Consider the following 25,334-nt stretch of genomic DNA (forward strand, 5'->3'; position numbering starts at 1 on the left):
ACTGGTTCTTTAGGATGGCAGAAAGCTCATTCATTATCAGTAATGTCCCTCAGTGTTACCAAGTGGCATCCAAATAGAGTTTGATTCTAAAATTTAGAATACCTTTTCATCCTGTCTCTTGTGTGTTATTTTTGCTTGTCCAGTTTGTTGGACTTTTCTGTTTGATTTTTAACTGAGGATCTATAATGTTCTAAATTTTTCATCTTTTTTTTTTTTGTGTTCAAATATGATGTCTACGACAGGGCCATAATTCGCATGTCTTGCTGCTAGGCAACTCTGATTTGAATTGACTGTTCCATTGGGCAGCTTAAACCACTGTTGGTACATGTATGACTATCCCATTGGTGGCTTGTGTCACCTCTCAGGGGGTCTTTGATTACAGTAATGCAAAGAAGGGCATCGATTTAGCAGATCAGATGTCATCATATTACAGTTCCTTAAATAAAACATTAAAATAGTATAAAAAGTTGCAATATAGCTAATTTGTGGTACAGCAGTTATAAATGCATATTATATATACCAGCAATGGGGTACTTGTAAGATTTCCATGTTAAAATTTAGAAAATTAATTATTTGTTTGTTTGTTTGGTTTTTTTTTTTTTGGTACTGGGGATTGAACTCGGGACCTTGTGCTTGCAAGGCAGGCGCTGGAACCACTGAGCTAAATCCCCGGCCCTAGAAAATTAATTATTGATAAGGTATTAACCTGTGAAGAAATGCCATGGGTGCACATTACTCAAAAATGATTTTGTAAAAGCTTATACAGGATCAGCAAGAAATGCGCACAAGCAATGAAGAGAGTGTTAGAATTATCTGAAAAATGGGTGCCACTGTGACCCCCCAAAACAGCCAAACGCATTCTATTTCACATATTTTGCACAAATCAGCTGCCTTTATGTGTAAAATGTTTTTAAAAAATTCACAATTATAAATTTCTTTTAAATTAATGAAACAAATTTTTGATTATTGTAATAATTTTTTAATTGATATGAGTAGTATCAATATTTATATTTGGGCAGCAATTATTCAGATTCAACCAACTAACTAGATTTGGTTCATTTATGTAGACTTTCTATTTTATTAGTAAAAAGATAGATAAAAGTGATTGGATATGCTGGGCGTGGTGTTGGATGCCTATAATCCTAGCACTTGGGACGCTGAGGCGGGAGGAACGCCATGAGTTTGAAGCCAGTGTAGGCTACATAGTAAGTTTGAGGCCAGCCTGAACTATGTAGTGAGACCTTGTCTCAAAAACAAAAACAAAAAAAAGTGATTTATTGGATCCATTTGTACCACCAGCAGTACAGTCCACGTACTGGGACAGTCATGCATATACTACTGGTGATTCAAGCTGTCAAGAATGTGATAAAAAATTAGCCTGTACTGCATGGCATGTTAAGCATTTTATATGCTTCTGGAATTATACAGTTTTTATTTCTGGGAGAGATACAAGGATCCTTTAAAAGTAAAAATTTATCTCCCCTTTCCCCATTTTTTTTTTTTTTTTAACAAATCAGAGAGCTAGGGATAGGGCCAGAGATCTGCTGGTTTTCAAATTTAAAAAAAATTGTTAAAAAATTCAGTTTCCCTTGCTTTCAAATACTTATCTAGTAGAAATTAAAATACTTTTCTTTTTGTGTGTGTAGTCCTGGGGATTGAACCAGGGAATGCTGACCTGAATCTTCAGCCTTTTTTATTTTGTTGACACAGTTTCTCATTGAGTTGCCTGGGCTGACCTTGAACTTACAGCACTCCTACCCCCTTATGCTGAGTAGCCGAGATTATAGACACAAAGCCACCATGCCTGGCTAGAAATTCAAATATCTTGATGGAACTTACTTTCCTATTTTGGATTTTTGTTTGAACTAAACATTTTATATAGTTTATTTTAAGTGAAGACACCAAAATTCTCCCCGAAACACCATTTATATGGGACTTACTTATTTCTCTCTTTAATTTATAGCTTCTAAACCAACAGAAAGCCTTCCCTCTGATCTGTGTCACTTGAAGGAGTGCATTAGTGTCTTGTTCATGTTTACCAGGAGAGTAAATGAAGATACTCAGTTCCATGATGATATTCTTCTCTGGCTGCAAAAATTGGTAAGGAAGCAGAAACAGACATACTAGACTTTGTTTGATTTCCCTAGTAATTTAAGAATTATCTCTTATTTTGCTGTATTGTTTTCAATAGCTTTTTCAGCTAATTTGTTTAGCGAGTCGGTGACTTTCTTTGATCATGACACGTGGCAGTAAGTTATTTATTTATTGCTTTATTGAGCCTAAAGTCTTTTCTCTCCAGTAAGTGCTATGTTAAGTGAACTCTGGTCTTCAACTCAGAGTTGAACTCAGGAAAGAAAAGGAGTTGGGAAATATGCCAAATAGAAGACTAGATGCATATTCACAAAATAAGTATCTGATTTAAACATTTTGCAGACCTTACTTTTTTTTTTTTTTTTTGGTACTGGGGATCGAACTCGGGACCTTGCGCTTGTGAGGCAGGCGGTAGAACCACTGAGCTAAATCCCCGGCCCCTCTTACTGTTTTTTAAATTTGGGCGGTAGAACCACTGAGCTAAATCCCCGACCCCTCTTACTCTTTTTTTAAATTTGGAGAATTTAAGAACAATATTAGGTGTGTTGTGGAGGGAGTAGGTATTTGTTTATTGATTTTTTGTTTGTTTTGAGACAGTGTCTTGCTATGCAGTTCAGGCTGACCATAAACTCACTATGTAGCCCAGGCTGGCCTCAAACTTATGGTGATCCTCCTGCCGGAGTGCTGAGATTACAGGCATGTGCCACCATGCCCGGGTTATTTTTTCATGGGGCTGCCGTGTGTGTGTGTGTGTGTGTGTGTGTGTGTGTGTGTGTGTGTGTGTGTGTGTGTGTGTGTGTGTGTGTGTGTGTGTGTGTGTGTGTGTGTGTGTGTGTGTGTGTGTGTGTGTGTGTGTGTGTGTGTTTTTTAGGTTCAACTATAGTTCTTAAATATGGGGTGATGTTCCAAGCATACTCATTTGGATTTGAGGAATTATTACCAACTAAAAATAGAGTAAATTAGTTGACCTTTATCAGTCCACGTATGGCTTGTTACATAGGATTTGTAATTTGCCAGAAAATAAAAATTAGAGGACCAGGGATTTAGCTCAGTGGTGCCTCTGCCTGCCTCGAAAGCGCAAGGTCCTTAGTTCAATCCCTGGTACCAAAAAAAAATAAAATAAAAAAAAAATTAGATTTGCATAGTAATTACTTAGGATATTTTTATCATAGTACAGTACTCATAGATTCATAGGCCTCTATGGGCCTCTGTGGTGGAAACTCAACCAGTCAGTAGTATATCTTATGTTTGGTTACTCTTGTATGATTGCAAGTACTTAAACATTGGGTAAATAGCTTTAGATATCTAGATAAATTTTTCTTTTTAATTAGTGAAAGCATGAGTCCTTTATTGTTCAGGTGTCAGTGTTACAAAGAGTCGGCTGTCCTGGAGATCACCTCTTCCTCCTAAACCACATACTTCGATGCCCAGCTGGTGTTAGTAAGTGGGCCGTTCCTTTCATTCAGGTATGACTTGTTTCTTTCTGATTGTGAGGGTTTGGGTTGAAGGTTTAATTAAATGATAGTCCTGAAGAAACTGGTAGAAAAAAAATAAACTTAAAACTATTGACAACATTATTGAAATAGATCTAGTGTATATTTGTAGGAGTAATTTTGGCAAGACTTCTTGGGCCAACCATAGCTGATGAAATTATGACAGAATTGAAAATGTTCAGTTGTAGCCTGGCTTGATAGTTTCAGTAGTATTATATTCTGTATGCTTTCTGTGCAGTAAGGCTTGCTGGGACTATTTTTTCTGTAGTGCTTCAACATAGCTTCCTAAACTAATTCATCTCGTATGACGTTTAGTATAAGTAAAACAGGAACCACCAGCTATTAACAGATCTCAGGCCTCTGTGGACAACTTTCATATACTTAGGAGTTTATTGTCTGGTTTATAGTTTCTCCTCTGCTGCTTGGCTTTGGGTCATTTTATTAATCTTAGCAACCACCCAGCTGGACAGGAACCAAATGTATGTCAAGTTCAACTTCTCTATATTTTTTTTACTTAAGTCTTTCTGGTGGTGAGAAGTCTGAGTATTTTAGAAATGAAGGGGATTTTTTTGCTTTTGTTCCTCTTTGGATTAAGGTAGCATTACTGTCCACATCTTGTGTTATAGGCTATCAATGTAAATTGCTCGGCTGCCTCTCTGCTCCTTGAGTACAGCTGAGGCAGCGATACTGGGTAATCCACGAGCTGTGTCTCACTCTTGGTGATTAGGTGGCAGTTTCAACTCTGTTCTCTTTTTTTTGGTACCGGGGATTGAACTTGGAACCTTGTGCTTGCGAGACAGGCGGCGGCACCACTGAGCTAAATCCCCAGCCCTCAACTTCGTTCTCTTGACAGCAACTTTATTGTTAGAGTGCTTGTGAACTAAGCTTATGAACACTTGGGTTGTTGGTGTTCTACAGTATTATTTTTCCTTTTCTGATTTCAGATCAAAGTGTTGAACAACCCATCAGGGGTCTTTCATTTCATGCAGTCCCTTGCCCTGCTGATGTCTCCTGTCAAGTAAGTGTGGAAAGGCTTTGTGAAGTAGAAATTTTATCAAAGTACTGGCTTCCTTATTTGTTTAGATCCAAAGAAGACTTTCTAAGGGAAGTATTAGCATTGTAGACCTAACACTGCAGATTTTCTTTGGGTTTGATACCCTCAGTCTGAAAGTTACCCTTTTAATTGCTTATTAACCCCTTTTGGGTTCCCCCTCTTAGTGAGTTCATCTCTTTTCTTGTATATGTCATCGTGAAAGGTGCTACAGACAAAAGAAACGATGTATTCCTTAGGAGAAATGACTTAGTGCTGGCCGAGGGTGGGGGGGTACAGAGGAATTGACGTGCTAAGTTGTAAATATGTAATTAAAGCAATAGCAATGTAGAGAACAAAGAGTGGTCAGAGAGGGTTCCATGGCAGATGAGCATTTGAATAGGTTGGGAGAAAAAGACTAGGGAAGCCTATAGGTGGGGAGAACAGTATGAATAAAGGTGTTGGTACAAGTTGGGCAGCTGCACAGGGACAGGCACATCAGCTTGGCTGGGGTAAAGGAGAAGATCATAAAGGTAAATGACTAGGGTTGGTTAGAGAATGGAAAGCCTCTTAAATTTAGGCACAGGTATTTGGATTTGTATAGTTGGGTCTTTGTAACAGTGGAGAGTTTTTGAACAGGGGTAAAAGTTGTATTTTAGGAAGATTAGGATGGACGGAGGCTTCTTAATTGAATGGTTACAGACATCTGCCTCTCCTGGCCCTGGAACCCAACCCAACTTCAAGAGGGTACGTCCCGGACTGGGGAGTAGGCAGGGTCTGTGTATAGGGAACCCTGAACAGTGTTACTGCCACTGTTCTCTCAGGTCCTGGGAAGTCTACCACCCAGCCTGCTTCAGGGTAATAGTAGTGGGACAGGGGAGGGGAACCCAAGGTCATCTTTCCAGGAAAGGATTTAGTAGCTGATTAAATAAACAATGTAGGAAAGGAATAGGTCAGACTTTTGAGTTTGGGTTGGAGGACACTGGCAATACTAACAGAAAAGAAAGAGCTGTTTTGTAGGGAGGAAAGTTTAAGGTCATTGATACACTGTATACAAGTGGAAACATACAAGTGACACATTCCCAGAAACACTAGGAGTTCGTAATTGGCACTTGGCTAGTTGAAAGGGCAACACTAGAGCTACAGAGCTAGAAGTCATGGTAGAAAAGTTTCTGGGTAAAGATAGGAGTGAATGAATTTTTAAAGAGAAAGGAACAGAGGACTGAAAAGAAACTATCTCAGTTACACCTGCTCATCAGATCCAGCCAACAGCTTGAGAAAGCTGGCTGGGAGGAATTCTCTTTTTTCCTTCTCCCTTACTGCCTGTGCATAGGGGCTGCTACAACATATTGTAGTGTCATTTTACACAGGTGTTTCTGCATTGACATCTACTGGGGCTTAAACAAGCCTCTGCATTACCTGTGGGTTACCTTTTTTTTTTTGGTACTGGGGATCGAACTCAGGACCTTGTACTTGCAAGGCAGGCATGGTGCCACTGAGCTAAATCCCTGGACCAGGTTACCCTTTTTTACTCAGTTCCCCAGCAACATTCTGTAAGCCTGGTTTGAGTGAAGGTACTGCAGAAGTCCTTGTCTGTCTATTTGTCTTTCTGTTTTTCATTCATTCATTCATTCATTCAGATACTGGGGATAGAACTTGTGCTAGGAAAGTGCTGTAACCACTTTAGCTGCACCCCCAGCCCTTGAACCTGTTTTTGGAGACCAGGTCTCATTAAGTTGGCCAGGCTGGATTTGAACTTGAGAACCTCCTGCCCCAGTCTCTCATATAGCTGAGATTACAGGCTTGTACCACTACTCCTGGCAGTCCATGTATATTCAGTATCACTGTGGAGTGAGATCTGTATTAGTGTAACTGCTTTTCTGCAGTTGCTGTATTACTATGTAATTTAGAATTGTGATCTCTCCACCCAAGTTAGTGAGGTTTTAGTATTCGTGATTTTCAATGGATCTTATTTATTAATGTGAACTATTTGAAGTTGTGTTGATACCTGAATCTTCTTTGGGGTGGATACGAGATTTATAATGCACTCATGTGGGGCTTTCTGTGTTCATGCAATTGGAGTCATTTCCTTTGTCCTTTAGAAATCGAGCAGAGTTTATGTGCCACATGAAGCCCACTGAGTGGAAGCCATCCTCTTCAGGACCTGCATCTGGGAACTGGACATTAGTAGATGAAGGAGGAGAAGAGGTAGTCATGTCTGCATTGCTTTGATTAATCATTTTTGAATTATTCTTATGTACCAGGTATTATTCTAAGCACGTTCACATATTATCTCACTTAATTCTACTAGGCTCAAGGGGTAAGTACTATTGTGATTGTCTTTTCACATGTGAGCAACTGAAGTGCAGGGAAATGAAGTTGCTTGTCTTGGATCATCCAGTCATTAAATAGGCGTCCTCCAGAGCCAGTGCTGTAAGCCAGTGTGCTGTGCTGCCCCCTTCCATAGCCTTTTGTTCATCTGGGAGGAGGAACCTGGGAATGAAGTTCAGCTGTACTAAATGAAATTTATATGAGGATTTTATATATTTTACATATTTATATATTTTATATATTTCTTTTATATACTGAAAGTTTCGGGAGTTTGAGGTCTCACTAAAGATAGTCTGAGTCTGAATAATGAATAGCTGAGTTGAGCAGGATTCTACCGTAACACTGATAAACTTCTTATTTGGATCTTCTCATTTGAAAGGTAGAGGCTAGTTTTCTATTTTTGATGAGAATTTAATGGCCAAAATCCAGTTTCTTGAGATAATACTTGTTAATTTTTCTATTGTATATGAGATTAGTGTATTTGTGAGAAATTTTCTTCAGCTAATTATCAGCTCTAATGCTTCTTTGTGGTCCAGGTCCTGATTTTTTCTTTTGTATCGGGAATCGAACTCAGGACCTTGTGGCTGCAAGGCAGGTGCAGTGCCACTGAGCTAAATCCCTGACCCTCCAGGTCCTGATTTGATGTTCTCATTTAGGATAGCCAGCGATCAGATTTACAGAATCTTCCTGTCTTTATGGGCAGTGGACAGTTCTCAGAATGACAACAATGGTAGCTGTTAGAATTTTGTCTGTGTATTTTCCCAAGTGCTCATTCAGAAGTAGGTGTCCCCTTCACAGTTGTTTTACACCTCCTGAAACTTGCAGCAGGTAGTGAAGTGGTGGTAAATGCTAAATGATGTGGAAATGCAAACACTTTTGTCAAAGACTGAGCCATCTTCTTGAGCTTCTTTGGAGCTGGTATGGTCCTCTAAAGATTGTAGTATGTTTTTCCAGAATGGTCTTTCTTAAGAGAGGAGTCTTTAGGGGGTGGTAGGTATTCTCCATTTAGTCTCAGAGACTAATGTTTCTAATGGCCTTGCATTGATACCTTGCTCCTGGTTAGCACTCACTGAATGTTTGGTGAGTCTGAGAATTTAAGGAGTCGGTGAGAAAGTTAGGAATGCTGTTGAATCAGAAAAAGCTGTGGGGAGGAAGACATTCTGGGTTATCCAGAGCAGTGGTTTTTTAAACACTAACTCTTTATATCTCTTGGACAACTTATGCCTTTGCCTGGGCCCAGACCCACACATTCAGATGTTTCACTACCTTCCTGGTGATCCTTACGTACACCCAAAGTTGAGAACTGCTGCTCTAAATGGAGTTTCCGAGGCTTTGTTAGCCATTTTGGCCACTGTGTTAGTCTGTTTAGAATTGTAGTAATGAAATACCTAAGCTAGTTTTGTAAAGAAAGGGAGTTTAATTAGCTCACGGTTTTGGAAGCTGGAAGACTAGATGGTAGAGTGCATGGAGAAAAGATGATCACATCTCAAAACATTAAGACACAGGGATTTAGCTCAGTGGTTCTGCCGCCTGCCTCACAAGCGCAAGGTCCCGAGTTTGATCCCCGGTACCAAAAAAAGTAAAACATTAAGACAGACAGCTCGATGAAGTTAGCGTCCTCTTTTTAAAACAACTCTTGTGAGAGCTACCAGGGGATCCTATAAGAACTTACTTAACTCTTTCCAGGGGCAGCACCCTGAGTGGCTTAAGGACCTGCCACATTCTCCCTCCCAACACTGGCATCCTGGGGACCACACTCCCAACACCTGAACCATGGGGGACAAATTATGTCTAAACCATAGCACATACATCAGGGGATAAAATGAATGGTGTAAGGAAATGGTGAATGAATTACATTAGTTTACTGAAATTAAGGTGATGTATTCTTCACTGTGGATCTTTTTACATCCTTCTCTTTTAGTATATGTGCTGCCGAAGCGAGCATACATCCTTCCCTTTTAAGTGTAGTGTGTCTTAGGACCCAAATTAAGTTGGTTTCCAAGGTGACTTTAGGGCTCTAAATCAAACAAAAAGACCCCAAAGACATCCCCTAGATAATCTCTGTGTGTAATCTCTTATATTTTTGTCCTGCTTTCTGCAACACTAATTGACAGCTGAACTTCAGTTACCTGGAGCAAATGCTAATTGCTTCCTGATGAATTGGTTGAGTACTGAAGTAGACCTTGATTTAGGGGAAAGAAAATGATAGGGAAAATAATTTGGGTTCCACTTGATATTGTCACAGCATTGAGCTGTATGGTAAGGTTTGTGTGGTAGAGGAATTTTTTTGGGGGGGGTATCTTCTTTGGGGTAGAAATTTTTCACATTTCTTTATTTATTTGAGCCATGACATTTCAAAAATAAGAAGGGAAAAAAAACCCTTAACAAATTAAGTGAGATTCGAGCTCAGCCTGGGTGACTTAGTGACATAGGGGGACCTTATCTAAAAAAATAAAAAATAGCCGGGTGTAGTGGCTCACACCTATAATCCCAGCACTCGGGACACAGAGGCAGGAGGATGGCTTCAAGTTTGAGGCCAGCCTGAACTACACAGTGAGACCCTGTCTCAAAAAAAGAAAAAAGAAAAAAAGCTGGATGCAGTGGTACATGCCCGTATTTGCAGTATTCTAGGAGGTTGAGTAAGATGAAGGAAAAGAAACAAAAACCTCACAAAGTGAAAAAAAAATCAGATAATTATTATCTGACTGTAATTTATACCATGCTTGTTTTTGAAAATTGCTTGTTGGGGTAGAAATTTAATGAGCTGTTTTAGCCTTTGAAGAATGGACATGACCCAGATGCGTAAGAAATTTGGCTTGCAATTTCAGAACCTTTTCAAGCTATCTGTGGAACTGAGGCTGTAAATCTCAGTCCTGGAGGAAAAGTCCATGAGGAGTCATAAGGATACCTACTACCATATGTGTGATAATTTAATTCCTCCAACTCCATAATGTGATCTGATCAAATCAGCTGACATGACTTTGCATCTTTTCTTTAGGATGAAGACCCTGAAACCAGTTGGATTCTCCTTAATGAAGATGACTTGGTTATCCTTTTATCACAGTTTCCATTTCATGAACTCTTTCAGCATCTTCTTGGTTTTAAAGCAAAAGGTAGACCAGTTTCTTTTGTCATAAATAAAATGTAGTAATGGCAGGCTCCACATAGGAAACATCCAGTCCTACTTCTTATATAGGATCCTGATTTAGGTTTTCCTGTTCCTGTGTGTTGTAGATTTCCTTTTTCTTGTGCTTATAATTTCCCACTTAATGCTTAAATGTGAGAAGGATGACTAGTTTACATGTTGCCCAGCTTAAATACCTTATTTTTTATATTGTAGTTTGTTTCAAGTAGTGAGATTTTTAATTCCTATCTTGGCTTTGTTCCTCATTAAAGTACTTAACATTTGTATCTTTCACTGTTTTTTCATAATAATTATAATTTTTGCCTTTTATCTGATTAACTTCTAGGTGATTATTTGCCCGAAACAACAAGACCTCAAGAGATGATGAAAATTTTTGCCTTTGCCAACTCATTAGTGGAACTTTTGGCTGTGGGATTAGAAACCTTTAACAGAGCCCGCTACAGGCAGTTTGTGAAGCGCATTGGTTATCTGATCAGGTGATAGTGTTGTTGGTGCATTCTTCTCTGTTTGCTTTCACCTTGGTTAGACATAGATATTGCATAATTGGGGTGACAGGCATTTTATTACCTAGGTCTTCTTTTCCATAAAATAATTTTTTTCCCTTTCATCTACCAGATAGAATTTTATGAATGTTTCCATTCAAAATATTTGGTTAATTATCTCAACTTCAGCTGATTTGCTAGGCAGTTGTTCTTGGAGTTAAGATCCTCTGAGGTGCAGCTGAATTGAAGTCTGAGCTGGAGAGAAGGGTCAAGGCAAATGCAGGCTCTCCTTTTGTATCCTTTAAGTCTTGTTTACCTCCTAGCTTTCACCTTGGAATTGAAATTTAGCTGTTGAGAATTGGTCATGGGTCTTTTATGTCTTTATTTTTTAATTTTCTCTCTTATTTATTCTTATTCTAATTTATAGTATATAACATTTTAGGAATTGCAAAGACTTAATCAGAGCCACCATATTTGAACTGGGAAAGCATTATTATATAGTATTTGAGTGAAAAGTGGTTTATAGTTTTATTTTCTATTATTTTGAGAATATATACTGCTTTTCTTTGAATTAATTTTATATCATCCTTACCCTTTTTTGTTCAACAAAAAAGCGTGTGTGCATATATATATATATATATATATATATATGTATGTATGTATGTATAGGCTATTTTTTATATATATAGGCAATTTTTTTTTCAACCTCTTCCAGAAAAAAAAATTCATAAAACTACAAAACTTTCTTTCCCTACTTTTGTTTCCAGAACAAATTGATTTTTATTTATTTATTTTAGATATGTATGTATCAGTTTTATGAGGCCAGGTAAAGGATTACCAGATGCCCTCACAGGCTGAGTGTCACTTTTAGGTCTAGAACATGCCTTTGGAGGAGGGTAAGGAAAATGAGATTGTGGAAGGAGGGATGGCTGGTGACCTGGAGATTAATTTCTTAAAAACTAAAAGTCTATTTGTTATCAGAAGTCCATTCAATTATTTGTCTTCTGATTGTGCTTGATAAATAAGACCACATAAAATTTTTTTCGACTACATATATGATATATGATTGCATGCATACTAGAACTGTGCTTTGTCATTTTATTCCCTCTGTAACTAAAAGAAAGACTTATTATTGTCTTAAGATCAGTATTCAGGACACCCTTATCTGTTCTCAGCATTACTGCAGGACTCCATTCGTATCTGACTTTGACATTACCATACCTTCCATTAGTGGATCCCACATCGAAGTAGGCAGAAAAGTCATCTGGAGGGTCTCTGTAAAATACACACTCCCAAGCCTCACCTGATTTCATAGGTCACTACTGGTCACTCACTACATTATTATGTAAATATTTACATGTTTGAGTATTATAATGTGTTATGATTATTCTTTCTTTGTTTTTTGTTGTCTTTGTATTCATCACAGGTTCTTCTCATACTTTTCAGTTGCAGAACATTTTTCCAGATGTCCCCTTTAGTGAGACCTCTCTTATTCCCAAACTATCCCCCTTAGCCCTACACATTTCTTCATCTTTAGACATAGTTTGTTTCTCTTTCCTGCTTTGCTTCTCTCAGTGTCACTTGGCAACCATGTGACAGACTATGTATTTTACTTTATTTTGTTGTCTGTTTGCTTTTCAATAAATGCAAGCTTCAGGAGGGAGATTTTTTTCCTTTTTCCCCAATATATTACCTTCAAGACCCGAAAGATACTAGATGCTCAATAATTATGTGTTTAAATGCATTAACCTCAAAAAGGTGATGTGAAGGTGGTGGTACTAGTGAGTGAATGAAAAGCTGAGTTGTCTTTCCTCATGCTCAGGATGACCCTTGGCTATGTGAGTGACCACTGGGCTCAGTTTGTGAGCCATAATGAAGGTGTGGGAGTGGCCCTGCAGCCCTATTCCATGGAGAAGCTACAAGTTGAATTTGATGAGCTGTTTTTGAGAGCTGTCCTGCATGTGCTGAAAGCCAAAAGGTAAGACATACCATGATAACTGGTGAGACTTAATTGGCTAGTAAAAGATCAGAGTGAGAGTCATTGACTAAAGAGGGTCTCTATAGTAATGTCTTAGTGTATTTCATCTATTTCTTATCTTGGGCAAATTCACGGCCCTTAGTTTCCCTATCCATAGTGTAGTCTTTGTAGGCTGAAGTAATGTTTCAGGCTTCTGTCTGCCTTAAAATAACTCAAGTCTGATATCTCAATTTTGCCACTGCTGAACTTTTTGGGCAGCCATAAGCAGGGGAAAACAAGGATGAATTTCATTGCACATTGAATTTCCATGCTTACTCTGAGGCACAGTAGATAACTTAGTACAGTACCTGGTACACATGATTGGCTTATCGTACTGTTATGGTTTTAAAATATAGAAAATGTCACACATTTCTTGGTCTTATCTTGACTCTGTAAATGTTGTCTTGGCGATAATTCTGTTTGGACTGCTTCTTTTTTTTTGGTACAGGGGATTGAACTTGGAACCTTGCACTTGGGAGGCGGGCAGCAGCACCACTGAGCTAAATCCCCGGCTCCTGATTGGGCTGTTTCTTTTGCCCAGTATATACTTCAGGCACAGGCAGGGTCATGGCTGTGTATCCTCATTACCTTTCCTGAGCTTCTGGCCAAGAATAGCAGCAGATTCTGCCACAGGATAGTGCGCTGCTCTTTCTTCTCTAGGAGATGTAGGCTGGCCCCTGTCCTCTCCTGGTCTGGTCATGACCTATTTTGTCTTCTCCTGAACTAGCTGTCTATACTCTTTCTTGACTCAGTCACCAATTTATTGGATGTAGTGAGTTTGAATCTTAGTCTGCCATTTACATTTACCCTGGGAAAATCCCATAATATTTGTCATCTCACTTTGTTTCTTTTATAAAATAAAGATGATTTGATACTACTGTTCTGTCTGTTGATATGTAGAAATACCTTTTAAACCATGAAGGACATTTCACATGTAAATGATTTTTCTTACATGGTTTCAAATGAAGAATAGACTTAGCAAAACCTTTCAGGCACTCAGAAAGCATGGATATAACATCAATAGAACTTGGACATAGAAATTTATCTTTAGATAACTCTTGCTACTCATGTACCATAAATTTGGTGGTCTCCTGGGGTGCACCAGACAGATGGTCTCCTGCCCTTCCCACTGAAGCCTGTGTTGTGAGGGAGGAGCCTTCCATGTCTATCTGGGATTTGTTCTTGTGCTTGCTTAGCTGAGAGAAAAAGCTCTCACCCAAGTTATTTAGCTTCTATAAAGGGAGCTGTGAACTCATAACATTATATATGCAATCACAAGGATAATTGTTTTAAATTTTAAAATGTTGAGAGCTATTGTACTTAAATATGATTTATTTTAGGAAATACATTACATGAAAATTAGATAATTTAAAGCCATAAAATCTAAATGTATTTGGCACTCTGATGGAAACTTCTGACAATGATCCTCTTATCTTAAGACCAAACCAAACCAAAAGACAAAACAACAGAAACCTAAGCCACATTTATTACATATCTGCCATGTAGTCTGAACCCTGTTTTGTGACCTTACTCTTTTGGCCTCTACAATATCCCTTCATTATCTTGGGATCTGTTATATTGCAGCATCAAATCCCATGTGAAGTGTTAGTATAGTTAATTAATAAAACAGAAATCTTATTTATTATATGCAGATTGAATATCCCTAATCTGAAAAATTCCAAAATCTGAAACATTTTAGTGCTGACATGTTACAAGTGGGAAATTCTACACTTGTTACCTTGTGATAGGTTGAAGTCAAAATGGATGCACTAAAAATATTGTATAAAATTACCTGCATGCCTATGTGATAAGGTATATATGAAGCAAATGAATTTTGGGTTTAGATTTGGGTCCCATGCTTGATATATCTCATTGTATATGTGCAGATATTCACACCCCCCCCCCCCCATTCAAAATCTGAAACACTTCTGATCCCCAAGCATTTTGGATAAGGGATATTTAACCTGTGTGTGTACGTATTTCATTATTATGTGACATGGCACCCAGAACAGTACCTGGCATAGACTGAATGCTTCATGAGTATTTGGTATTATAATTATCCATTGTTGAGGTCCTTGTGACCAAATCATGTTGGAAAAGTTGTGGCATTGTGTTTTAAAAAATATTTATCTGTGAGAGCTAAAGGTTTGTTTCTACTTTCTTAGTATGAAGCTAATTAATATTCAAAATTCTGCTTTTTTAAATCACAAAGACTTGGCATTTGGCTTTTTATGTCTGAAATGCCCTTCGGGACGCTGTCTGCACAGATGCTCTGGAAGCTGTTCTACCTCATGCACCAGGTGGAGCATGGGAACCTGCAGCAGCTTGGCTCCGCCCTCCAGCCTGCCAAGTGCAAGAGGCAGCTGCAAGGTACAACTTCACCAGAGCAGGTGGCTCTAGCTTTCCCTGCCTTTGTGGGCGTCTTCATGGCTTTATTCCTTTTACTTTTAGAGGAACTAAGAGGATGTTTTACTTTGCTGATTTTGAAATTTGAGGAGCTGCTTCATTGTTGGGATTTATTAGCTAGAAGCTGGCATATCTGAAATCTAAATTTGGTTAGTCCAAGACAGTATGTGAATAAACACAATAATGAACTTCCTGACTTAGGAATCACTTTTTTTCTGTATGAAATTATTCTAATCAGATTAATAAGTATATATTAATTGTCTGGAAATTTGTTAAAGTTTTGTGCCCAATTCTACTAATATCTTTTTTTGGTGTTTTTATTTATTTTATTTTATTTTATTTATTAATTAATTAATTTATTTTTGGTACCTGGGATCAAACTCAGGCAGGTGCTAAAACCACTGAGCTAAATCCCCAGGCCCTTTTTGATGTTTTAAAAAATATGTTGTATTGTTTTAGAAAGTAGGTAAAGAAGTAAATTTACTTTAAAATAACTAATTTTGCTGAAAACCTGATAAAGTTCTAATCTCATGGCAACGTTGAACAACTTTTTTGTTTTTGTTTCAGTGTTGAAAAAAATCAGACTATTTACTTGTATATGTACTATAATGATTTTAAACAATTATCTTGTATATTAAAAAAAATTTGGTAGAGCCTAGCGAGGGCTTTCACACTGATCTACACCCCCAGCCTTTTTATTTATTTTTATTAATTTTTTTTTTTTCTATTTTGAGACAGAGTCTCACTAAGTTGCACAGCCTGGGTTTGAATTTGAGATTCTCTTGCCTTAGCCTCTCCAAGAATGCTGAAATTACAGGCATGTGCCACTGTCCCTGTCCTTAACAGGTTTTCAAACATACCAAAAATTGATTCTATTCTACAAAATTTCAAACCTGTATATCACTTAAAAGAAAATCATAAATTTTAAAAAAATCTGAAAAATTATTGAGCTTCTGCTCTTTTCAAAGTAGTTTTTGTAGATTTTCATAGTTTTTTTTTGCCTCTATTTTTTTTCTTTTTCTAGATTGACGTATTCTTCTGTTTCTGCCCCCCCAACCCCAAATCTGTTTTGGTATTCTATATGAATCTACTTCTGTTTCTCTGTTTTTGTACAGAGGCAGCTCTGGACTTCTTCATGTTGTCTGCTTTATAAAATGCTTCTGTACTGTGCTGGGGAGGTTCTTGCATTAGATTGTTCCCATAGGTGGAGTAGGCCTGCCAGTGAGCGAGGTGAGAGCCTTGCACAGCTTTTGTCTGCTCCTTGGCAGCTAATGTGGGGGTGAGACAGTACAACACGGAAAACAGACTTTTCCTTTAGCAGTGCCTGGGATGGTTAGCACCACCTTACACAGTTCAGTCTTGGTTAGGTGTTTTCATAAAGCCACCTCCCTTCATTGAGTACTTAACCGTCTGCCAAGCCCCTGTTTGCACTGTGGCACAGGTACTGTTCAGCAGCTCAGCTCTGTAATCAAAGTGATTGTAGGCCAGGAGGAGGAAGTACCAGCCTGGCTTTATCACAGAGCTTCAGGCCTATGCTGGAAGCTGTCATTCGAGATTCTAGGCTCTTATAGCCCCTTTACCTTCTTCAGTCTTATGGCCTTTATCTCCCAGCACACAAGTTACTGTTGACACAGTAGAGAAGTTTCATATATTAAGTTTGAACCTTGAGGGTCTTTGGATTCAGAACTCTTGCTTTAATTTGCTATTTAAAAAAACATTTTCTTATTTATTAATTTTTTTTTTTGTGACAGAGTCTCATTAGGTATTCCAGACTGGCCTTGAACTCACTATGTAGCCCCAGCTAGCCTTGAATTTGCAGTGATCCTCCTGCCTCAGCTTCCCAAGTGCCGAGAGTACAGGCATGTGCCACCATGCCAAGCTTCATTTGTTAAATCTTAAATGTCTTTTTCGAGGGAGGCTTAATTTTTACTGTTTGTAGAAGCCTAAGGCTTTTTGTTTTACTTTCCTAACATGTTTTGTATTTAATAAGTATTAGAAGTTTATATTCCTTATAGTCACTTCTCATTTAGCTTTGGAGATAAAGTGATCCTCAAATTATAGTTCCAAAAGAACAGATTTTAACCGTTAATTTTAACTAGTAGACTTCTCAGCAGTGATTATTAAAAATTGGCCTGATTTAATTTGGCTTCTTTTTGTTTGTTTCTAGTATGATCAGCATTATGACTACAAATAAAGTAGAATCATAAATAAATTTGATAAATGTATAATTGTGCTTATGTTGTTTGTTCTCAACATAATGTTTTAAAAAGCTAATTAGAAACTTCTCTTTGCCTTTTGTTCTTTTTGTAGAATTCTTTAAAATGTAAAGCCTTTCCCTTGAATGTACCTTAAAACATTCTAAATTAGAATGATAATTCCAATTTCCATTATTTTAAGAATGTTCTGTTAGTAATTTCTATTATAAATCCAGTTGGGGGGAAGGAAATGAAAATTGATTTGATAAGTGCCCCATGGAGTTATTTGAAAATACAAGAAATTCGATAAGTTATCTTTTTTTTTTGTACCGGGGATCGAACCCGGGTCCTTGCGCTTGTACACCAGGCGGCGAAACCACTGAGCTAAATCCCTGGCCCCCGATGAGCTATCTTTGATTTTTCAAATGTGTAAACATATGAAAAGCATTCTTGGCTTGTTACCTTACTGTGAAAAGTTCCACTGGGGAATATATTTCTGAAGTGGGCCTTTTTTCTCCTTCTTTCTAAAATTTTCCTTTTGCAGTGTCTAGTTTTCTGTTATGTATTACAAAGTCAATACTGCCTCCTAGCGACAAAATACTGTTTTCACAGCACCTTTTGAAAGCAAGACAAAACATTGTATACATCAGTATTTCAGACATGATTGGAACTAATTTTTTGTTTCTTCCCTTCATTTTTAAGCCAGTATCTTTTATTTGGGTTTTTGTACTGAGTCACTTGCCACTTGAGGCAGTTCACTGGCAGTGTCTTCATTCCTGTGGTTGACAGTTACCGAGAGACTTCAAGTAGCCTGTGAAGTCAGTAATATGGCTTTGAAGGGGATTCACCTGATGACAGTGGTGATGCTTTGCAGTTAACAAAGCACTTTACCAGTGATGTGGCATTTAATTTTTCTGGAATAAGCTTTTGTGACTGATGAAGAAACTGAGGCTTGGAGATGTTAAATGTCTCCTTAGAGGCTATATTATGTTAGAGTTTGTTGTAATTTCAGGGGCCATAGGGTCCAACTTTCTTCCTGGTACCTGTAGAAGATCTTTTGTATCTTTAAATATTTCTAAATATCCTTTCTCTCTGGAAGAGCTAAAATATATAAATTTATTCATTCTCCACTTTAATTTTCTTGATGTAAACTTGCAGACCCAGAAAATTTTGCGAACTTTGAGAAGTATCTTTCTTCCATGAATAGCTCTGAAGAAATTTGCCTTCTGACTACCTTTGCTCAGATGGCTCAGGCCAGAATAACCAATGTGGATGAAGACTTCATAAAAATTATTGTTCTGGAGATATATGAGGTTAGAATATGAAGTTTTATAAATAAGTGAAAAAATGTTTTCTTTTGGGTCGTCCATTTGTTTCCTTTGGTATTGCTTTTTAAAAGTATGGCATACTTAGCTACTGTCTACATCATGAAAGAGGGTAGAAAATCAAAGGAACTGTGTTTTTCTATAGGGAATTTTAAAAGCATGAATTACACCATTCCATTTCCCCCTACTATTTGTTGACATTGATACATGAATTTTCCTTAGAATAGACAGTGTGGCACAGGCTGGCACTTGTAGTTTTTATACCATTTCTTTCACTGTCTACCTTTTACCCCCTCCAAATTCCACTTCTCTAACCCTGCCAGAAATGTGGAAACTGGACCTACAAACAAGTTTAAATGAGATAATAGAAAGAATATTGAATTTAGAATTGGAAGGTCTGAGTTTTGGTTTAATTCTGCTATGAACTGCCCATCTTACATTAGGAAAGAAAACATATAACTGGGCATGGTGGTGAATGCCTGTAATCCCAGCTCTTTGGGGGCTGAGACCCAGCCACATTCACCATGGTATTTCTATCTTGGAGTCAGCCAACTGTGAACTGAAACTGGGAGCTAAAGTAAATTTCTCCTTCTCTAAGTTGCAGGTATATTGCCCAGTGAAGGGAAGGTGAGTAATACAGTCTATCTTAAAACAAAGGAAGAAAAGAAAAGAAAAGAAAACTTAGCACTGTGGACTTCCTCTCCCTCATCTATGAAATGGCAGGTTGAGATGAGATCCTTGCATAGTTCATTTCCTGCTGTTGAAAGAAGATTCTCCTTGAGTTTATTATCATTCCCTAATATGTCAGCTTGAGAATGATAGACTTGGGTGACCTAACGTTCTTTCCAAGTTCAAGTACACTGTTCTGATCCTTCATAACTGGACATGAGGTTAAGACTGTGATGGATCTGGAATTCCAGACTATCTTCATGGTCTAAGAAAATTAGGAAGAGATGTATTTTCACATGTATTAAGTGACGTTCTTAAGATCTGTTGAAGTAGTATTTATGCTGTTTTTTTTCTTTTGGTACTGGGGTTCGAACTTGGGACCTTGCGCTTGCGAGGCAGGCGCTGGAACCACTGAGCTAAATCTCCTGCCCTGAAGTAGTATTTATGCTCTTAAATAGTTTCCAGTGTTTTGACCAAGAGTCACAGTAAAACTACATTATATATTACATTCTGACCCTTTATGTGTAATTGAAATAATAAATTTTTCTGTGATGCATTTTTTTGCCGAGAGAGGGGGAAGACAATACTGGGGATTAAGCTCAGGGTTTCACATGTGCTAGGCAAGCATTGTAGCAGTGAGCTACATCTCTAACCCTTTTTGTTTTGAGACAGGTTCTCACTAAGTTGCCCAGGTTAGCCTCAAACTTGTAATCCTCCTGCCTCAGCTTCCCTAGTAGCTGAGATTACAAGCATGTATCACCACACCTACCCTATGGTGCATTCTTAAGTTTTTCTATTCTTTTTATTCTCTGTTATTTTTCTGTTCTATTTTGTTACATTTTTTAAATGCTGGCCATTGACATGAGTGGATTGTAAGCTATAGTTTGAAAGATGTAGTTCAGGAGGAATTAGTTAACATTGATATTTTAGAAGCTCTTGTATAGGAGAGATCATGTATTTCAGTGAAATGCATCATGATTTTCATCAGTTTCTTGATTTCCTCAAAACAAGAAGGGCTTTGACATTGAAAGGACCATTTCATTGCTACTGATAAACCTTTATTTTATTTTATTTTTTTTGTGATAGTGTCTTGGTCTGTTGCCCAGGCTTACCTCGAACTCCTCAAGTGGTCCACCTTGCCTGACTATTATCCCTAGGGCTACAGGCATATTCCACCTTGGCCAGCTGGGATACATGTTTTAATCCAGCTCTTGATTCCATTGTTAGGAATAGTTGCCATTTTCCAGCATTCCCTTTGTTCTCACCTTCCAGCCTCAGGGCAGACAGTTTGCTGTCTGGAGTTCTGGTACCTCTCTGAACATAGTGTGAACTGAGGCTCAATGTTAGATTCTTTTTATTTTGTTTGAAAAAACTATGGAAATGTGTTTTGACTGATAATTGCTATTAAATGCGCCATCTCTCCTTCCACTCTTCGTTTAGGTGTCTTACGTCAGCCTGTCCACCAGAGAGACTTTTTCAAAAGTTGGTCGAGAGCTTTTGGGGGCCATCACAGCTGTTCACCCTGAGATCATTTCTATCCTTTTGGACAGAGTTCAAGAAACCATCGACCAGGTTGGAATGGTAAGGGCACTGACTGTTGGCATGGTCATCATTTTTAATCCTGAAGTAATAGAGTGATGCAAAAATAGGAAGATTGTTGGGAATGATGTTGTCACTTAAGGGAGCAGTAGGAGGAAAAAACTGATATTAACCGTTACTGTGTTCTAGGCTCTGTGACATGTGCCTTGCCAATTTGGGATTAGCTATTGCTTATAAAAAGCTAGGATTGGCTCTCTCAAGTCTCCTCAGAGTTTACTTTCCCACCTACCTCAGTAACAGGTCTTTTAGATGATCATTAATTAGGAATTTTTATTTCATAATTTGTTTGGATTTCATAATTCTTTGGGGGCTCCCCCTTAATGCTGGGAATTGAGCTATATCCCCAGCCCTTTTATAATTTGTATTTTTTATTTTAAGACAGGGTCTTGCTAAATTGCCCAGGCAGTGCTCAAACTTGAGATCTTCCAGCCTCAACCTCGCAGAGTGCTGGAACTACAGGCATGTGCCACCACACCTGGCTTGGCTTTCATAATTTTTATATTTTATACTTGGAGGAAACAGCTGTGACTGAGAAAGAGGGCCCTGTTGAAATCAGTCAAATGCAAAATTAAAAGTAGTACATGTCTAAAATAAAATATTAATTGGGTCCAGTGGCATACACCTGTAATCCCAGCATTTGGGAGGCTGAGGCAGAAGGATCTCTGCACGTTCAAGGCCAGCCTGAACTACATGGTGAGACCATGTCTTAAAAAAAAACCAAAAAATCAAAAAAGCCCCCCCAAAAAACTACTGTACTGAAAAATATTTATAAATAGAAATTTAAGTTGAGGATAAGGTAGATGTAGTTTATTTCTGTCATTTGTTGCGCTCCCTTTTGGAACCTTTATGTAGTTTTTAAAAGCAGCTTTATTGAGATATAATTCATATAACTATAGAGTTCATCTACTTAAAGTCCATTTATCAATAGCTTTTAGTATATTCAGTTATGTGCCATCACCACAGTTAATTTTAGAGCATTTTGTTCAACTCACAAAGGAACCTCATAAACTTAGCTATTGTACTGTGTTCTTCCATCCACTTTACCTCTAAGCAAGTTTACTCTCTATCTCTGCAAATCTGCTTATTCCTAGAAACTTCATATAAATATATATGTAGTCTCTTGTGATTGGTTTATTTCACTTAGCCTAATATCCTTCAGGTTCATCTATTTGTAGATATGTCAGTTTCCTTCTTTTTTAGCCCAGATAAGTTTTCATTGTATTTATATACCATGTTTTTACCCGTTCTTCTATTGATGGATACATGGTTGCTTTGCCTTTTGCTATTAGCGGTAATGCCAGAACATGAGTATGCATATTCTTTGAGCCTTCTTTTAGTTTTATTTATTTGATATATACTCAGAAATGTAATAGCTAGATCATATGATAATTCTATTTTTAATTTTTTGAGGAACCACCATCCTGTTTTTCACAGCGGCAGTACAAACTACTTTTCCCTTTTAAGAAAAACATTGAGGTGAAAAGCCATTCACATGCAGTTCAATATAGCAGCAAGCTTTTCTTTTTCTTTTTTTTTTTTTTTGGTACTGGGGATCGAACTTGGGACCTTGTACTTGCAAGGCTGGTGCTGGAACCACTTAGCTAAATCCCTGGCAGCAGCAAGCTTCTGAGAGATACTGTCATAGAATGAACTGTGGAGGATTGTACATTGAATCACATGATTCAGTTTGATTGAGCTCATGATGTTTTTCTCCCATTATCTTTCTGGTTTTGACAACAACTACATACATTTTTAATTTGGCAAAGCACTTCTAGTAGTAAATTGTATCCAGGAATAGGCTTAACTATAAGTGTAAAGGTAGGAACCCACGATTTTTTTAGAGTACATGTATAATATACCTGTACTAGCAATTTATGTGTGTAGTTTTCTTGTGCTCTGTGAACTTGCTGAGGTTTTTGGAGCCCCCCATGCCTTCAGTAGAAACAACGATGGCTTTGATTTTGGGCTAGCTTGATTCAGACTCTAGCTCCACAGCCTGGGAATGAGCTGTACCCAGGGTCCCTGAACTTTAACTTACTAGAGTAGGCCTGAAGATAACGTTGGAGAGGCCTGGCATGACAGCACATCCTGTGTGAAGACTGCTCTTGGTTAGGTAGCTGTTAACTAGGACCAACTTCTATGGGAGATCCTAGAGGATAAAACTTAGTGGTGTGTTTGCTGACAACTTTCTTGCAAGGTGATGTCATATTTTCCTTTGGCTTACTCTATGGTTTTAAAGATTGGTATACTTCTGAGGACACACACATTCTACCTTAGTGAAATCCAGGTATCTTTTCCTACAATCTCAAGTAAAATTAGTGATTTCTTTGACTTTCAGTGAAAATATTAATATATTTAAAAATATATAAATTTTATTGAAAAAATTCTTACTAGAATTCTTAATTAGACTTTCTTTATAATCATTGTGCCGTTCATTTCTTTTTCTTGCTTTATATTTTGGCTAGAGCCTTCATTACAGTATTGAATAGAAAGAGTTGTAAGGGTGAATGTTCTTTTTGGTACTGGGGATCGAACTCAGGACCTTGTGCTTGCAAGGCAGGCTGCAGAACCACTGAACTAAATCCTGGGCCCAAGGGTGAATGTTCTTGCTTCATTGTCTGTAATAGGAGAAAGAGTTCAAAAGTTCACCATTGAGGTTGAGGTTGTAGCTCAAGGGCGGAGCACTTGCCTAGCATGCACAAGGCCTGGGTTCCGTCTTCATCACCACCATAAAAGAGTTCACCATTAAGGCTGTTAGCAGTAGGTTTTCCCTTGATGATCTAATTAGGCTGAGGAATTGTTTCTAGTTTGCTGAGATTCTTACTATTTTAAAAAACTTATTCTTTTGAGACAGGGTCTCACTGTGTAGTTCAGGTGGGTCTTAAACGCACTATGTAGTCCAGGCTGGCTTTGTACTCATGGTGATCCTCCTGCCTCGGCCTCCGAAGTTCTGGGATTACAGGCATGCACCACCACACCTGGCTTATTGGTATTTTTATTTTTTATTTTTAAAATTTTTATACTAGTTTTATTTTATTTTAGTTATTTATTCCTTAAGTAGGTAATAGCCACACTCAGACTAATTCTAAGGAACATAAAGGGCTCAGTACTCTTCCCAGGCTATTTTTAAATTAATGAGTATTTAAGGACTTTTTCTGCATGCATTGAGATGATCTTAGGATTTTTCTCCTTTATTAATGTCATGAACTACATTGACTGGTTGTCTGTCAAATTTGAAGTTTTAGTTTTTCAAATGTCAAATCATCACTGTTTCATGGAGTAAAAAAATTACTTGATCATGTGTAATCCTTTTTAGATATTGCTGGGTTCAAATTGATAGTAATTTTGCATATATTCAGGAAGGTAATTGATCTATAATTTTTTTTATTATTATGTTTTGGGTCTAGAGTTATGTTACCCTGATATGAATTGAGAAGCATTCCCTTTCTTGTCTTGAAATAATTTTTGCAAGATTGCTCTTAATTCTCTGAATGATAGAATATACCAGTGAAATCATCTAGGTCAGGAGTTTTCTTTGTGAGAAGTCTTGGCAACAGACTGAATTTTGTTTAACAATTATGGGATCATTCAGATTTTTTTTATGACTTAAATATGACCTTTTCAAATTGAAATGTGCTCTAAGAAACTTGATGAGTTTCTAAGACATAGTATGAACAAAATAATTTTATATATCTTAATCATTTTAAGCAATTTTATGTTGAAATGAAAATATTTGAATATCATATTAAATACAACATACTAAAATTAATTCTACTTGTTTCTTTTGGCTTTTTTTTCCCTATTAAGTTTATTGGTACATTTTAGGTATACATTATGATCACATTTGTCATTGGGAATTTGTACTTGTACATGATATATCTTGGTTCTTGTTTTCTCCCTATTCTCCTTCCCTCCCTTCCACCTCTCCACCCCTCCCTATTTACAAAAACTTTGCAGTTTTTCCTTCTTTTAGCATATTTTTTTTCTTTCCCTTCTTTTTCTTTCCCCCACCCCCCTGCCTGCTTCCCTTTCCCTTTTGGACCTTTTCTTGTTTCTTTTGGCTTTAAAAAAATGTGGCTATTACATCATGGCAGCCCATGCCTATAATTCTAGCTACTCAGGTTTCTAGCTACTTGAGAAAGGAGGATTTCAAGATTGAGACCAGCCCAGACAATTTAGCGAAATCCCCTATCTCAAAACAAAGCATTTTTTAAAAGGGCTGGGGATATGCCTCAGTGATAGAGCACTTGCCTAGCATGCACTAGCCTCTGTGTTAAATTCTCAGTGCTGCAAAATAAAGGGGGGGGGGTTACTAGAAAAATTACAATTTCATATGTGACAATTATATTTCCATTGAACAGCACTGTTCATGGCATTATAAATGAATTGTTCTTCTGATCAGTTTCCCTTAAAGGAAACTTTATTAAATGAACCCAGATTTATCTTATTTTGCATCCATAGATAGGTTATTTAAAAAATAGTTGCTGTCGATCTTTTGTAAAGAGGATTTAAAAAATTTCTTAAATCAGACACAGAAAGCTAACTATCTCT

The 25,334-nt window shown here is 37.6% G+C and overlaps 1 protein-coding gene across 3 annotated transcripts in view; it reads left to right on the top strand.

Annotated features, from left to right (window-relative positions):
• Positions 1–25,334, top strand: part of Epg5 (ectopic P-granules 5 autophagy tethering factor) — a 109,096-nt gene that overhangs the window by 21,440 nt on the left and 62,322 nt on the right. For all 3 annotated transcript variants that reach the window (XM_004855081.3, XM_013075928.3, XM_013075929.3), the window contains exons 4-13: positions 1,964–2,100; positions 3,450–3,557; positions 4,529–4,602; positions 6,717–6,822; positions 9,944–10,058; positions 10,416–10,566; positions 12,395–12,550; positions 14,802–14,959; positions 18,349–18,503; positions 20,625–20,765. In XM_004855081.3, the coding sequence (XP_004855138.1) occupies positions 1,964–2,100; positions 3,450–3,557; positions 4,529–4,602; positions 6,717–6,822; positions 9,944–10,058; positions 10,416–10,566; positions 12,395–12,550; positions 14,802–14,959; positions 18,349–18,503; positions 20,625–20,765 (1,301 nt within the window). The remainder of the gene's footprint in view (positions 1–1,963; positions 2,101–3,449; positions 3,558–4,528; positions 4,603–6,716; positions 6,823–9,943; positions 10,059–10,415; positions 10,567–12,394; positions 12,551–14,801; positions 14,960–18,348; positions 18,504–20,624; positions 20,766–25,334) is intronic.

This window comes from Heterocephalus glaber, unplaced genomic scaffold (genome assembly GCF_053883595.1).
Source record: "Heterocephalus glaber isolate CG9 unplaced genomic scaffold, H.glaber_assembly_v1.0 deba00000331, whole genome shotgun sequence".
In the NCBI taxonomy this organism is placed as follows: Eukaryota; Metazoa; Chordata; class Mammalia; order Rodentia; family Bathyergidae; genus Heterocephalus; species Heterocephalus glaber.